At 46.0% G+C, this 15,079-nt stretch overlaps 1 protein-coding gene across 1 annotated transcript in view; it reads left to right on the top strand.

Moving 5' to 3' along the window:
* The window catches only part of ITGA11 (integrin subunit alpha 11), a 125,277-nt gene that overhangs the window by 64,645 nt on the left and 45,553 nt on the right, over positions 1-15,079 (top strand). Inside the window, exons 6-10 of the mRNA XM_019647254.1 lie at positions 6,231-6,358; positions 7,480-7,628; positions 10,606-10,750; positions 11,244-11,409; positions 12,790-12,860. Of these exons, the coding sequence (XP_019502799.1) occupies positions 6,231-6,358; positions 7,480-7,628; positions 10,606-10,750; positions 11,244-11,409; positions 12,790-12,860 (659 nt within the window). The remainder of the gene's footprint in view (positions 1-6,230; positions 6,359-7,479; positions 7,629-10,605; positions 10,751-11,243; positions 11,410-12,789; positions 12,861-15,079) is intronic.

The following is a 15,079-nucleotide window of genomic DNA, read 5'->3' as shown; positions in this document are numbered from 1 at the left end:
TATTGCCCATTTTATTAGGGGGCGGGGATTAGCACTTCTGGCTGGCTGCAGCCTCCCTCCAAACAACAAGGCCCAGTCCGGGGTGGAAATATGGTGCTTACAGGAGAAAGGAGGAAGCATCAGTCTAGCAGGGGCTAGAAAGGGGTCTATTAGGGTGATGAGGAGGCATTGGTTCTAGTTTCACAAAATAGCAGAAGAAAAAGCAATACCAGGGCTCAGGAATAGGCCCGAGGTAATGAGGTGTATACAAGGGAACATCACCTCCCCATAGCTGCTGTTTCCTCTGGCCAAAGTGTGACCATCTCAACCCCCAGGACTTACTGTGTTGGAGGCCTCCCCACCCAGCTGACCAGCAGCAGGGCCCTAAGAACTTATCAGACACAGATCCCACCAACCCTGGGGAGGTTCTAACTCAGCAGGAGACTTGGATTAGTCTAGGGTGTGTGTGTGTGTGTGTGTGTGTGTGTGTGTGTGTGTGTGTGTGTTTCAGTGGAGTGTTCAGCCATGTCTAGGAACCACAGACCTAAAGCAAGACTCTTCCCAAGGTATCTTTTTTTTCAAATTTTTCAATTACAGTTGACATTCAATATTATATTAGTTTCAGGTGTACAACATAGTGGCTAGACATTTATATAACTTACAAGTGATCCCCCAATAAGTCTAGTATCCCTCTGACACCATACATAGTTACTACAATATTATTGACTATATTCCCTATACTGTACTTTACATCCCTGTGACTATTTTGTAACTACCAATTCATGCTTTTAATCCCTTTACTGTTTTCACTCAGCTCCCCAACCCTCATTTGTTTGTTCTCTGTATCTGTGAGTTTGTTTCTGTTTTGATTGTTTGTTTATTTTGTTTTTTTAGATTCCACATATAAGTGAACCCATATGATATTTGTCTTTGTCTGACTCATTTTCCTTAGCATAATTTCCAAGGTATCTTAAAAAGAAAATTTTGAAATTATAAAAAAAATTGGGAGATCCAAGATGGCAGAGTAGATAAACACTGTGCCTACTTCCTTCCAGTAACAAATTAAAATTACAACTAAATCATAGAACAATATACCTGGAGAACCATCTGAAGTCTGGCTGAACAGAAGTTTTATAAGTAAGAATATAAAGAAGTCACTTCAAGACTAGTAGGAGGGATGGAGATGTGGAACTGGCTAACCCCAAACCTCCATGTGACAGTTGAGAACTGGCAGGGATATCTCAGCCACAGATGTTCCCCCCAGAAGAGCAACGGACCCCATCCCCACACAGGCCTCCCTAGCCCAGAGTACTGGTGCCAGGAATAGGAGCACCCACAACATCTGGCTGTGAAAAACAGTAGGCATTCCAAACATCCAGGTGGGATGGAAGGCCGTAGGAAACCCAGGAGTCCTCTTAAGGAGCCTACACACAGATTCACTCGGTCACAGGCACTCACCTTGGGCTCCAGCGGAGAAACAGTAACTCAAGGGGTATTGGAGACATATGGGGAGTAGACGGAGTTGTGTTGCTTCGGACAAGGGCTGGAGGACAGTTGGTATTTTCCCTGTGAGGAGTCCTTCTCCCATGCAGCCAGCAAGCTAGCACCATCTTTCCTGTATTGAGCCCACCCCCTACAATTACGGCCAAATATGAATCTGATTGGTTTGATGAGCTCCAAAGCTCTGCTCTGCTTACTCACTTGGGTCCCACCCTACCCAACTCCTACAACACCTGAGGCACTTTCTCCAAGAGCAGCCAGCCCCACCTGCATTGCACTGTTTTTTGGAAAACTGTCAGAGTCCAACAGACCCCAGGTGGGCAGGAACTGGCCTCAGTGTGCTCTGAGATGTTTGCTTAGTATCTTCAGGCTTAGCACTGGCACCAATTGACCACAACTCTTCCCACTCTAGTGACTCCCTGACACCCTGCCTTACCCAACTTGAGTACCACATCAGGCTTTATCAGTGACTGAACCTTAAGGGAGCTGGCAGGTGGCAGTAGGCCTCGGGGTGTCCTGGCTTTCTGCAGAGCTGCCCTAGGCCTGGTCCTTTGTTCACAGCGTGGCCTCTCCCACACACCTCCAGGGTTAGCACAGGCAATGAACAACCACAGATCGCTTTGTAGCTCTTACCAAGTAGTTCCCAGCCAGTCACAGGCAGTGGGTGACCTGGGCCTGCACTGGAGCCCCTCCCAAGAGGCCTCAGAATCAATATACCTGGACGTGGGCTTCAGACCACATCAGAGCACTGCCCAATTAGCCCCACAAGCATCACACCCAAAGAGCAGTCTCAACAGTAACCAGAGCCCTCTGGGGTGAGTCCCATTCAGTAAGGCAAGCCCCACATATAGCAGCCTGTCAGCTGTGGATGTGGCCAAACCCCACAGCCAATCAGCCTGAGGGTCAATCCCACCTACTGATGTGCCAACAGCAATCAAGGCTCAATTATAACAGGAGGGCACAAACAACCCACACAAGGGACACTCCTGTAGCACCTGGTACAGGTGACCAGGGAGACTGTGCCACTGGGTCCCACAGGGCACCTAATACATAAGGCCATCTGGCCAAGACTGGGAGATGTAGTAGATCTACCTAATACATAGAACAAACAGAGAGGCAACCAAAATAAGAAAACAAAGAAATACATCCCAAATGAAAGGACAGGAGAAAATTCCAGAAAAAGAACTAAACAAAATGGAGGCAAGCAACCTACCAGACACAACCTACCAGAGTTCAAAACAATGGTTATAAAGATGCTCAAGGAACTTAGTAAGAACTGCAACAAAGAGATAGCAAGCATAAAAAAGGACTTAGAAACCATAAAAAAGAACTAGTCAGAAGTGAAGAATACAATAACTGAAATGAAGAATGCACTAGAAGGAATCACCAGCAGACTAGATGAAGCAGAGGACTGAATCAGTGATTTGGAAGAGAACATAGCAGAAAACACTCAATCAGAACAGCAAAAAGAAAAAAGAATCCAAAAAAATTAGGATAGTTTAAGAGATCTCTGAGACAAAGTCAAGTGTAACAACATTCACATCATAGGGGTACCAGAAGGAGAGGAGAGAAAGCAAGGGCTTGAGAACCCATTTGAAAAAATAATGACTGAAAACTTTCCTAACCTGGCAAAGGAAATAGACATACAAGTCTAGGAAACACAGAGAGTCCCAAACAAGATAAAACCAAACAGGCCCACACCAAGACACATTTTAATTAGAATGGCAAAAGTTAAAGACAAAGAGAGAATCCTGAAAGCAGCAAGAGAAAGGCAACTAGTAACTTATAAGAGAACTTTCATAAGTTTTGTCAACTGATTTCTCAACAAAAACTTTGCAGGCCAGAAGGGATTGGCACAAAATATTCAACATGATGAAAAGGAAGGACCTACAACCAAGATTACTCTACCCAGCAAAGCAATCATTCCTAGACAAGAAAAAGCGAAAGAAATTCATCATCACCAAACCAGTATTATAGGGAATTTTAGAGAGACTTTATAAGATGGAAAAAAAATTGATGAATAATAAAATGGCAATAGCTATGCATCTGTCAACCATTACTTTCAATGTAAGTGGATTAAATACTCCACTCAAAAGACATAGTATGCCTGAATGGATGAGAAAACAAGACCCTTACATATGCTGCCTGCAAGAGACTCACTTCAGATTGAAAGACACACACACACAGAGTGCAAAGGGATGGAAAAAGATATTTCATAAAAATGGAAATGAAAAAAACAAAACAAAAAGCTGAGGTACCAGGCTGGCCGAGTGGCGCGTTGGTTAAGAGCTGGCTTGGGATGCCAGCTCTGAGCAGCAGGGCCCCGTTTCGGATCCCACATGAGGGCCAGTGACACTGCCCTCTACAGCTAAGATGGTGAACAACAGCTCAACCTGGAGCTGGGCTGCCATGAGTCACTGGCGACAGCATAGGCTGCAGCCCCTGCTGCAGTGGGTTGCCATGGGCTACCGTGTGTAGCCAGCAGCCAGCATGAGCGGCCCAGCAGCCGCCATCAGCGGCCGTCCAGAAGCCAGCGACTGATCTGTCTCACCTGGGAAGAGCACAATGATGGTGCCAACTTGGGCCAGTGAAGCAACGTCCTCCACAACTAGACTGAAGAACAAAAGGACAGCAACTTCTCTGTTCCCCTTCCCCCAATTCCCTAGTGCTGTTCCCATCCCCCAATTCCCCAATTAAAAAAAATCTTTAAAAAAAAATAATAATATTGAATGTCAACTGAAATTGAAAAATTAAAAAAGGGCGGAAAAGGTGAAGGGGAATAAGAGGTTCCAATTTCCAGGTATAAGACAAATAATTCATGGGTGTGTACTGTACAGCATAGGGAATATAGTCAATAATATTGTGATAGCATAGTATATATCAGATGGCTGCTGGACTTATATACTTCTTTAGGTATATAAATGTTGAATAGCTACAATGTTCACCTGACACTAATATAATGCTGTATGTTAGCTATATTTTAATAAAAATCTAAAAAAAAACAAAAGTCATCGTAGGAAGATTGAGGAAGTTCTGCAGACCAGTTCTCTTCATGACAAGCCTGTGAAAGTGAAAATGAAGGATGTCCTATGATGTAAGATAACTTGGCCAGAAAAAATATGCCCCAAATTCCTAATCAACCCATAATTTATTGTTGTTCCCTTTAAGAACTCAGTATCTAAGACTCAGTATCTAAGAGCAATTATATCAAATGCATGAGATAAAATCAGAACACTTTCAAAATAAGAGAAAAGAAACTAAAAAAAAAATCAGCAATAATAAATGCATTCTAATAACAAAACATGCTTAAAAATCAAAGAAACCTGGTCCCTATCCCTAGATTAGAAACTCTTCCTAATGAAGGAGTTTCTGTCTCTGTCACATCTGTGGCCCCCATTTCATGGTGCTCCAGTACATGGCAGGTGCTCAGTCCACGTGTGTTGAGCTAAACCAAACTGGAAAAGAACGAAGCTACCAGGTGCTGTCAGCCCAGAAGTATTGGGCCATCCCGTGCTGTACACGGTGTGTAGATGGGACAAGAATGTCTCACAACTCCTCCTAAAGCAGAGGTGACTCTGAGCATCTGAATCACCCAAAAGCTTCTAAAATGCATCCCAAACACAAAGCCTGTGACAGGGACCTGGGCTTAAAGCCACCATCTTCCTCTCTCTGGGGAGCACTGACTTGAACATACTGCACTTTCATGATGCAGGAGTTGCTGGGGCATTCACATACAAAAGGCTTCTGCCGTACATATTGCTGTAAATTTCATAACAGTGTAAAAATCCTCCAATAAAAATAAGCAAATGCCAATATTTCAATATAGTAATATAATATAGTATAGTATATATTATATTATATCGTATCATGTCTTATTTCAAAGTAACCCTAACCATTCACACACAGAAATAAATTAGATTTTAAAGAAGTTTTTTACATTTATTACATTACCAGTGTTTCATTAGGTTTTTTTGTTGGTTTTTATTATTTGTTTTAATTTGGTGTTAATATTTTTAAAATATATAGAGAAATCTTTATGCTCAGAGTGGTGGAAATACAGGCATGAGAGCTTGACTCAATGATGTCACCGCCACATTAACAAAGTGGTTTGCTTTAAAAAAAAAAAAGGATTGGCTAAGATTTCTTGAGCACTTACTTTGTGCTCAGCCCTTTAGAAGCATCATCTCATTGATTCCTCATGGCAATCCTCTATCATCATTATGCCTATTTTATAAAAGAGAGAAGTGATGCCAGGATGTTAAGCCCAAGGTTAAAGCTAAGAGTCAAACAGATTCCACATTCCTAACCATGACACATACCACCCTCCTAATAAGTGAAACCCATTCTAACAGGCTGACAGTGGTAAACTCCAGTCTGCACATTACAGCAAAACAAATGATAATAAGGTACTGCAGTGGGCAGTGCTGACTCCTCAGAAACACTGACCCCCAATGGTGCTCCGTCCCTGATGAGCAGAATCCCTGAGGAGCAGAGGCAGTCAGGTGAAATTCGAGCTTCGTTCAGACAGCCTGCACGGAGTGGTGGCTCAGAGCCAGGAATGCCTGCGCTCATCAATCATTTTGCCCAAATAAATGCCCCACCCAAGACAGCTCCCCAGCCCAGCACACACATGTAATTACACACATGTAACAGATCCTTCTTCTATTGTCCTTCGGACAATCATCTGGAGAATCAGAGACTTGCAGACACTGGCTCTTTGGGTAGCTGTGACCGTGTCTCCAACTTCCCAGGGTGCCAGACCTACATGGACATAGTCATTGTCCTGGATGGCTCCAACAGCATCTACCCCTGGGTGGAGGTCCAGCATTTCCTCATCAACATCCTGAAGAAGTTTTACATTGGCCCGGGGCAGATCCAGGTGAGCATCTCTGGAATTCTTTCCTCCTCCAAACAGGGCCCAAACCCATGGCAGGTGCTTCCTTGGGATGTGGGGACAGCACCCTTATGTGCCCTAAGAAGGTGTAGGTGAAAGGGCAACCATCTCTGCTGGGCTCATCAAGGGAGAGTTTGGCAGGGTGGGGGTGAGGTGGGAGGACCTCTCTTCAAGGGTTAAACTATCAGGAAAGAGTTTGACCAGCTGCAGAGTGAGAAGGAAGGTGGGAAATGTTGAGTAGCACCAGAACCCTGCTGAGCGAGGCATGGGGAGAATTAGACACATTGATCTTGGAGAAAAGACTGCAGAGGAGGTCATAGCTGCCAACACATATGTGAAATGCTGCCTGGTTAAAGAGGGGGTAGATTTTTTCCATACTGTTTGGGTGGGCCAAACCAGGACCAATGAATAGAAGTTCCAAGGTGGCAGATGTCAAATCAATCTAAGAAATTATTTTGTAACGATTAGAGCTGTTAAAAAGGGAGTGGGCTTTGTCGTGAAGTAATGAGTTGCCCACGAATGGAAGGTCATCTTTTAGGGTATCCTGGGTGGAAGCCCAGCGTTAGAAATGCACTTGTACTAAGTAAACTCTGGGCCCATCCAACAGTAACAATTTATCAACCTAGTCTTACTGCAGGTCTTTAAGGAGGGATTTTTGTTTGTTTATTTTGAGGCTATTAATATTGTTAATGTTTTATCAACCTTGGAATAGAAGAAGCTCTTCCCTTCCAAGTTTTAAGGAAACTCAGTTCCAGTGTTTGGTGAACAATGCCGTGGCCCTCCACCCATGCTGTTCCTAATATGTTAGACTTCAATTCTATGCTCAACTTTTGTCTTTTTAAGCAAGAAACTTAGTCTGTTGGGCCTTTCTTTAAATCAGTCTCCTCTCTTGATATGCAGCTCCTACGTCTCTCACCAAGCCACTCACTCATTCCCAGAACTTAGCAGAACCTGCTTCCCCTCCAATGAGTGACTGTCCCGTGGGAAGGCCCTCAGGCCTCCTCACTCCCGAACAGTCACAGATAGATGACTCCAGGGAGCCTCACCACCAAAGGCCTGAGTTTCAGGGATCAAGAAGTTCTGTTGCCCTCTCCTCTACCTTGCAGGTTGGAGTCGTTCAGTATGGAGAAGATGTGGTACATGAATTTCACCTCAATGACTACAGGTCTGTAAAAGATGTGGTGGAAGCTGCCAGCCACATTGAGCAGAGAGGAGGGACCGAGACCCGGACAGCATTTGGCATCGAATTTGCTCGGTAAGAAAAAAAAGAAAGAAAGGAAAAAATTTTTTAATTAAAAAAAAAAAATCTCAGATACCATTCTAGTTCTATATTGCTGTATAACAAACCACCACAAAATGTAATATCTTGAGACAATATTTTATTAATCCCTCAAAGCTCTGGAGATTGGCTGGACTCAGCAGGTCAGTTCTCTCTTGGGATCTCTCATGTGGTTGAAGTCTGGTGTCAGCTGGGGCTGTTGTCATCTGGAGGTTCTACTGGACCGGACACCCAAAATGGCACACTGATCTGACTAGCAATGATGCTGGCTATGGGCTGGGAACTCAGTTGGGCTGGCGACCTGAGCACCCACACATGGCCATGTGGCTTGGTTTTTCTCATGATGTGGCAGCTGAGCTCTGAGAGGTAGCATCTCAAGAGCAAGCTTTTCAAAAGACCCATGACCTAGCTACAGAGGTCCAAATTATAACTTCCGCAACAGTCTATTGATTGAGCAAGTCAGTAGGGCCAGCCCAGATTCAAAGGGAAGAGAAATTGTTTCTGTTTCTTGATGAAGGCGTGTCAAGGTCACCTTGCAGAAGAGCATTTGGGATGGGGGATATTGTTGCAGCCAACTTTGGAAAATACATTCTACCACAGTTTGGGATGCTAGGAACAGATCAATAAACAAAACATAGAAATCCTGCCCTCGTGGAGCTGACATTCTAGAGGGTGAGGCAGATAATAAATAAAGAAACAAATAAATAACATAGTATGCCAGAAGCTAAAAGCTAGGAGAGGGGGAATGGAGCATGGTAAAGGCAGTCAAGTAATTCTGAGCAGGAAGGTATTCAATCAGCATTGACAGAGTCATCAGAGAAGGCTTCATGAAGAGCTGACATTTGAGCCGAGACTTGGAGAAGGTGAGGAAGTTGGCCAGGAATGTACCTAGGGGGAGCGTTCCAGGAGAAGGGGCAGCTGGGGCAAAGGTGCTGGTGGTTCCAGGATCAGCCAAGAGCCCAGGGTGGGTGGAGAGGGGAGAGCAGGAGGAGGAGCTCAGAGGGATCACGAGACCAGATCACAAAGGCCCTGGTGGTTCAGTGTCAGCACCTGAAATGGGAGCCATTGCAGGTTTTGCCCAGGAAGGCGACACGACATGAACTACTTTCCCACAAGATCACCCTGTTTCCAGATTCAAGGACCTTGTTGTGATTCTAAAGCTTTCACTGCTCTCCCAAACTTATAATATGACTTACAAAGAAACAAATCCAAGTCTTTTGCACAATACAAAGATCACAATTTTAAATCTGATGATTCATGCCAATATTTACCCTATTACAGATTCATACAGATATCCACATTCTTCCACTATATAAAAATGTGATCCTGGGCCGGCCGAGTGGCTCAGTTGGTTAAGAGCTCGCTCAAGAGTTTGAACTCTGAGCAACAGTGGTTCGATTCCCAGCCCGAGCTGAGCTGCCGCTGAGCTGCCAACAGGGGGCAGGATGGCTCAGCTAAACAAAAAACAAAAAACAAACACACAAAAAAACGTGGTCCTGAAGTTGTCCTTGGCTCCATAGGTAATAAAAATAAATTTTAAAAAATTTAAAAACCTGCTTTTCCCCTGACATAGATTTGTGCTTTGAGTTTTGTTCCTGAGCTTAGCCTTCTAATGAAGTCATAGAAGTACCTGGAATCTCTTTTGAAGGACTAGCAGAGTTCTCCCTCCACTGGGTCAGACTTAAGCCTCAAATCTGCTCCATTCGTGTCTAGCGTGCCTCTGCCCTGCTTCAGTCCATAGCTCATACTAAAATTACAGGGGGTTTTTTAAAGTCTAAATATCCAGAAAATCACAGAGCTGCTAAGAGAATGACAGATGGTCTATTTCTCTTAACTGGGAGCTTCAAGATGCTCTGAACTAATTTATTCCAAGTTTTGTGAATTCCTCAACATCTAAATCATGCACGTCAGTTCAACAGCTTGCTGTATAACAAGAGATACCTCTGGTTACCAAAGCCTTGGGGTCTGGAGACCCCTGGCATTGTGGCTTGAACCTGTGGGTCAGACCCATGAGGAATCCCTGCAGAATCTAAGGGTAACACTTATTTTTAGATCCATATTGGAAAATTCTACCTGCTGGGCCAGACTCTTGGGCCAGATTATGTCTGCCCTTCTCAGAGCCTCACAGAAGGTTGGCCACAAAGACTCCAAGAGCCAGTGATGGTTCAGGAGCCAGTGTTCTGTGCTTCACAGATGGGTTGACAGCTGCCAGAGCCTTTCCACAGCATTGATGGTCAGTGTGCCAGTCCCCGACCCCTACTTCGCCCCCTGGCTGGATTGCCCAACAGGCAGGCCTCGCGTCTGCTCCTGGCACTGAAAACAAAAAGCCAGAAAGAGGAATATTTGTCATAGAATTTGATATTTAATAGTTCCCAAAATAGAATCAAAGTTTTCCTCATGGGAGAAATCAGAACTTTGTCAGGCTTCGTTACACGGATTTTATGGATTAGTGTTGTTTGGGTGTTAAATTACTCTGACACGGCAACTTTTCAGTACTTAGGGAAGTAGTTCTCGACTCTTGTGTTCATTAGAACTTTTAAAAAGTACTGATGCCCAATGCCCACCCCAGAGATTCTGATTTTATGAGTCTGGGTGGGGCCTGGCATCCTGTTTTTTTTTTTAAACTCTCCAGGTGATTCTAATGTGCAGCTGGGTTTTGAACCACCAACTTAGGGCCTCCATCTGACCCTGAACTCCCCTCCCAGGCCCACCCCTTCTCCTCTGCTTGGCCAAAATAGCATGCTCAGGACCCTAGAGGGGCTTTTTAAAGTCACTTTTTAAAGACAAGCAGATACAAGATCCATTTGAGCAGCCTGGGCATCTTAACCCAGCTTATTTTGTGGTTCAAGGTCCCACCACCTTTTGGGTTGCTGGGAGTGGGGGGATTGACCCCGGTTTCTGGCTGCCCCATCCCACCTCCCTCTTGTGACCTCCCCCTGTGCTTGGATTCCAGCTCAGAGGCTTTCCAGAAGGGCGGCAGGAAAGGGGCCAAGAAGGTGATGATTGTCATCACGGATGGGGAGTCCCACGACAGCCCGGACCTGGAGAAGGTGATCCAGCAAAGCGAGAGGGACAACGTGACAAGATACGCTGTGGCCGTGAGTCCTGTCCCCACTGTCCTGCTCCCTGCCCCTGCCCACAGGCTGCCAGCTACCCTGTAGAGGCTCTGCCATCAAACCCCTGGGGTCCCCAGGGGGCATTTTCTAGGCCGTGAACAAGCTATCCAGGCCTTCAGACGGGCCTCTTGTTGTTCCATCCTCTCCTAAAGAGCACGTTGAGGCTGTTTTCTGCACTACCCAGGACTACCCACAACAGCTGTGGGTTTGTTTTCCTTTTTCTCCATTTCTAGGGAGGTTCTAAAACCTCAAAACTAGAAACCGCCAAAGCCTCCCAACCCCCAAAACCCTATCTTAGAACAGGGCCTTATCTGGCCTCTACTAGAAAGTCTGTTTCAAAATGCAAATGGAAATTCGAGGACACCTACCAAAGCAGCGGTTCTGGCCAGTCCTGGGGCCCAGGGTCAGGGGTCGCAGGTGTAAGGGGAGGTCTGTGCTATGTCCTGGTTTGTTGCCCTGCCCTGTTCTCTGGCAGGTCCTGGGCTACTACAACCGCAGGGGGATCAATCCAGAAACTTTTCTAAACGAAATCAAATACATCGCCAGTGACCCCGATGACAAGCATTTCTTCAATGTGACTGACGAGGCAGCCCTGAAGGACATTGTTGATGCCCTGGGGGACAGGATCTTCAGCTTGGAAGGTGAGCGATGCATACCGAGAGGGGTCCAGCTCCTGGGTTCACATCAGGTGCAGTTCCCAGAGTGAAATCCAATCCTGAAGAATGAAAGGGTTTAGCAGGAGTCCTCCCTTCATGATAAATGTCAACACATGAGTGTTACCGTGCTTGATGTGAGGCTGTGCAACTTACAAACTGTCCCCCGCTCGCCACCCCGGAGGTGGTTTTGCTGATCGCCTGCTCTTTTTACCACTGAGGAAACTGAAACTCAAAAGAGCTGAGTGACTGGCCAAAGCACCCACAGCTTGGAAAGGAGCTGGGATTTGAAGGAGAGTCATCAGCTTTAGAAAATGTAAAATACAATATTTGTGGCAGACTTATATACTAAAAAATGATTTGTCATTTGTCTGAAATTCAATAACTGAACATCCAGTATTTTATCTGGCAACCCTAGTTTGAACCCTGCTGAACGGACTCCAAAGTCTGAAATACTTAACCCCTGCCTCCCGCTGCACCAAAAGCATTTTTTGCAGGGTCCCTTCAGATTATCTCTTTCCGTACAACTTAAACTCCAGTTCTGACTTGCCCAGATCTCATTTGCATCATATATTGCTAGAGTGGGCCCTTTTCACACTGAGCTCTGCCATATGGGAGGATTGTCAAGAGACAGAAGGCAGCGTCCCAAACCTGAGCAGTCTGCAGCATGCTGGAAATGACAAGCTACAGACACACACACAAAAAGGACAAAAACGGCCCTCACAAACAAGGCTAAAGGAATAGAAAGTATGAACCTGAGTTTTGACACTCGCACTAGAACTTAAATATCCAAATCAGTGTGTTTCTCCTCAAAATGGTTGCCTTGGGTGACAAGAATATTGGCTCCGATGACAATTTCAGAGCAGCCCTCCACAGGGAGGAGCTTTCAGCACACATGGGGTCTCTTGTGCAAACCTGTGGTGGTGACAGGTCTCCCTCCTGAGGGTCGATTTGAAGTTTGAGAATCATCCAGAAGCATCTGGAACCCAACCTGGTGAATAATGGGAATGAACAAAGGAGGAAATCCCATTTCTTGCCAGAAACCATTTCTTTCCATGCTCTTGTCTTGATTTTTCCCCTATTTTGACCATCTTATGGTATATGTGCCCTGTGATATGTTGTGCCAAGCCCTTTCCAGCAGGGAGCGGGCCACTAATGATAAACCCACGTGGTCACCTGGAAGGTGCTTGGAGCCTCCCTCACAGGGTGCCTGCCCCTGGAGGCAGACTATACTGAGCTTAGACTCACGGTCCCTCTCACCTTCCTAAAGGTGCCCCCTGGGAAACGCGTGTTGTAGGTTGAGCTGCAGGTGTATACGATGTTAAGCAATCAGGCATGGACTGATGTCTTTCTGTCTGTCTATTTTAGGCACCAACAAGAACGAAACCTCCTTTGGGCTGGAGATGTCACAGACGGGATTCTCCTCTCACGTGGTGGAGGTATAGATGGGTTTAGAGCCACCCTGCCACACACTCAGCACTGTCAGTCATCATCCTGCCTTTCCTGGCCTGTCTCTTATCCCCTTTCTCTCTTTTTTGGGGTCTCTCTGCCTCCCATTTTCTGTGGCTAGATGAGAAAAGTCAAGGTCTTCAACTTATAATAATTTGTCTTACCCTTGCAGTGCAGGATGCTGATAGGGACGTTTCCTCCAGGACCAAGGGTCCCATTCAGGCCACAGAGTCTTGCGCAAAATCTAGGCCAACATGGCAAAACCAATGACACGTGCTCTAATAGTGTCCGTGCATGACTGAGGGGCCTGTGCACACAGGGGCACGGCCCTGCATCTGTGTTAGGAGGGTGTCCAGATGTGTCAGCTGTTCTTTGACAGGTAGCCCATGTGGGCCCTGTCTTGGTACAAACTTGGCTTCAGATTGCAGAGGTCCCAGGTGGGCACATGGTGTCACAGGCCTAGAGCCTCAGGCTGTCACTCACCCTCTACACATTTCACCTGGTTTTGATCACAAGCTGGGGCTGAAACCTCCCAGGATTGCCATAGGGGCAGAGGAGTTGATACCTGTGAAAATGCTTTATAAACTTTTCAGGTATAAGCCTGGCCTGGGAGCATCACGTACAAGGGAGTGACATGTCGGGTAATCCGGATGTGTTGGCATCAGCACGAGACCTTGTGGGGGCTCTCTTAATGCTTTGAACAGACAGGTGCCCCATTGAGTGTGTTCTGCCCAGGCTGGTGCCATGGGAATGTACTTCTGCCTAATTTTCCAGAAAAGTCCTATTAGTCCTTCCTACTTACATATCACTCTCATTATCACACTGAGTTCTCCCAACTCCTCTATGAGATAGATAGGGCAGGACTCCTTGTTCTCAGATTCCATATAAAGAAAGCAAGTCACAGCAAGGTTGAGTGACCTGCTGAAGTGCTCTAAGAGAGAGAAATATTCATCTCGTGCTCTTCCCACACACCGAGCAGCTTCTCCATGAGACGGTATGGAATCTAAGGGGGTCTGAGTCAGAAATCCCAAATTGGAGTAGAGGGGACATATGCACAGCATGCAGTAGGCAGATGGGCGGAAATGTGACTCACGCTCAGCTTTTCCTGAGCAGCATCTGGCTGGAAAATTCTGTGCCAACTTGAATGCAGCAAGATGTACGTGTAACTGCCCTAGCATCCTAACAGTCATGTTATATGTACAGAGCACTTTACATTTTTCCAGGAATTTGAAATTCCTGCACCTCATTTCATGCTCAGAAACAACCCTGCCAAGTCGGCAGATGGTAATAGTTGTCTCATTTCAAGTGGTCACATCAGCAAATTGTTCCAGTGTCTTCTCCTCATGCTGGGCCCCTCCCAGGAGGTGCAGAGGTGAGAGCCCTTCCCTCAAGGAGCTCGCAGTCCAAGGAGAAGGAGCCGGCACGAAAAGAGACGAGAGCGTCCCCCACGCAGGCCAGGCGGCAAGTCACGTGCTCCTGCAGTACTAGCCTCAGTCTCCTGACTCTGGAGCCAAGTCCAACTGGACAACTGAACAAGGAATTCCAATTTCATTAAATCCAACAAGCATTTGTGAGATGCAACTAAGGTACCAAAAGGAACCGGAAATTCATCTTGCCACCAGGAGTCAACTTGCAAACAACCCAGAACAGCAGGCCTCAGGTTTGAGAGGAGGATAAAAGAAACTATAGATTTCCCTTAGGGCAAAGTGTACAACTTCAGGAGGCCCCATCCCTGGAACCCCTGCGAAGACCCCCTGCCCAATGGGAGAACCACATGCACACATCTAATGCCAATCAAGGTAGTGTGTGATCCGGGTCGCATGGAAGGAAAGGCCCAGGCTGAGCAAGGGGACTGTCAGAGAAGGATCTGGGCAGAGACTGGCACTTGGGCAGGTTCCGGAGGACAAGGATTTCTGCAGCCATGGGTGGCAGTGAGCAGGAAAAAATAAGATGTTTATGTGTCCAACACTGGGGGAAATCTGAGCACACACTTGGACCAGTCATTATGTTGGGGACAGTGAGAGAGTGCAAATGTCCCTTGTTTCCTTTGTCCATTCCACAATCTTTTTTTTTTTTTTTTGAGACTCTCCCTGTGTGTCAAGCACTGGGGACATATAAATAGATAGACATTAATGTAACATTTCAGCTGACAGCAGCTCACAGTCTAGTTGGGGAGAAAGACTCTTAGATAATAAGTTCAGCCTCCTGC

The sequence above is a fragment of the Hipposideros armiger genome, unplaced genomic scaffold, assembly GCF_001890085.2.
Source record: "Hipposideros armiger isolate ML-2016 unplaced genomic scaffold, ASM189008v1 scaffold_110, whole genome shotgun sequence".
Classification (NCBI taxonomy): domain Eukaryota; kingdom Metazoa; phylum Chordata; class Mammalia; order Chiroptera; family Hipposideridae; genus Hipposideros; species Hipposideros armiger.
The sequence above is the reverse complement of the archived record's forward strand: the minus strand, read 5'-3'. Positions and strand labels throughout refer to the sequence as shown.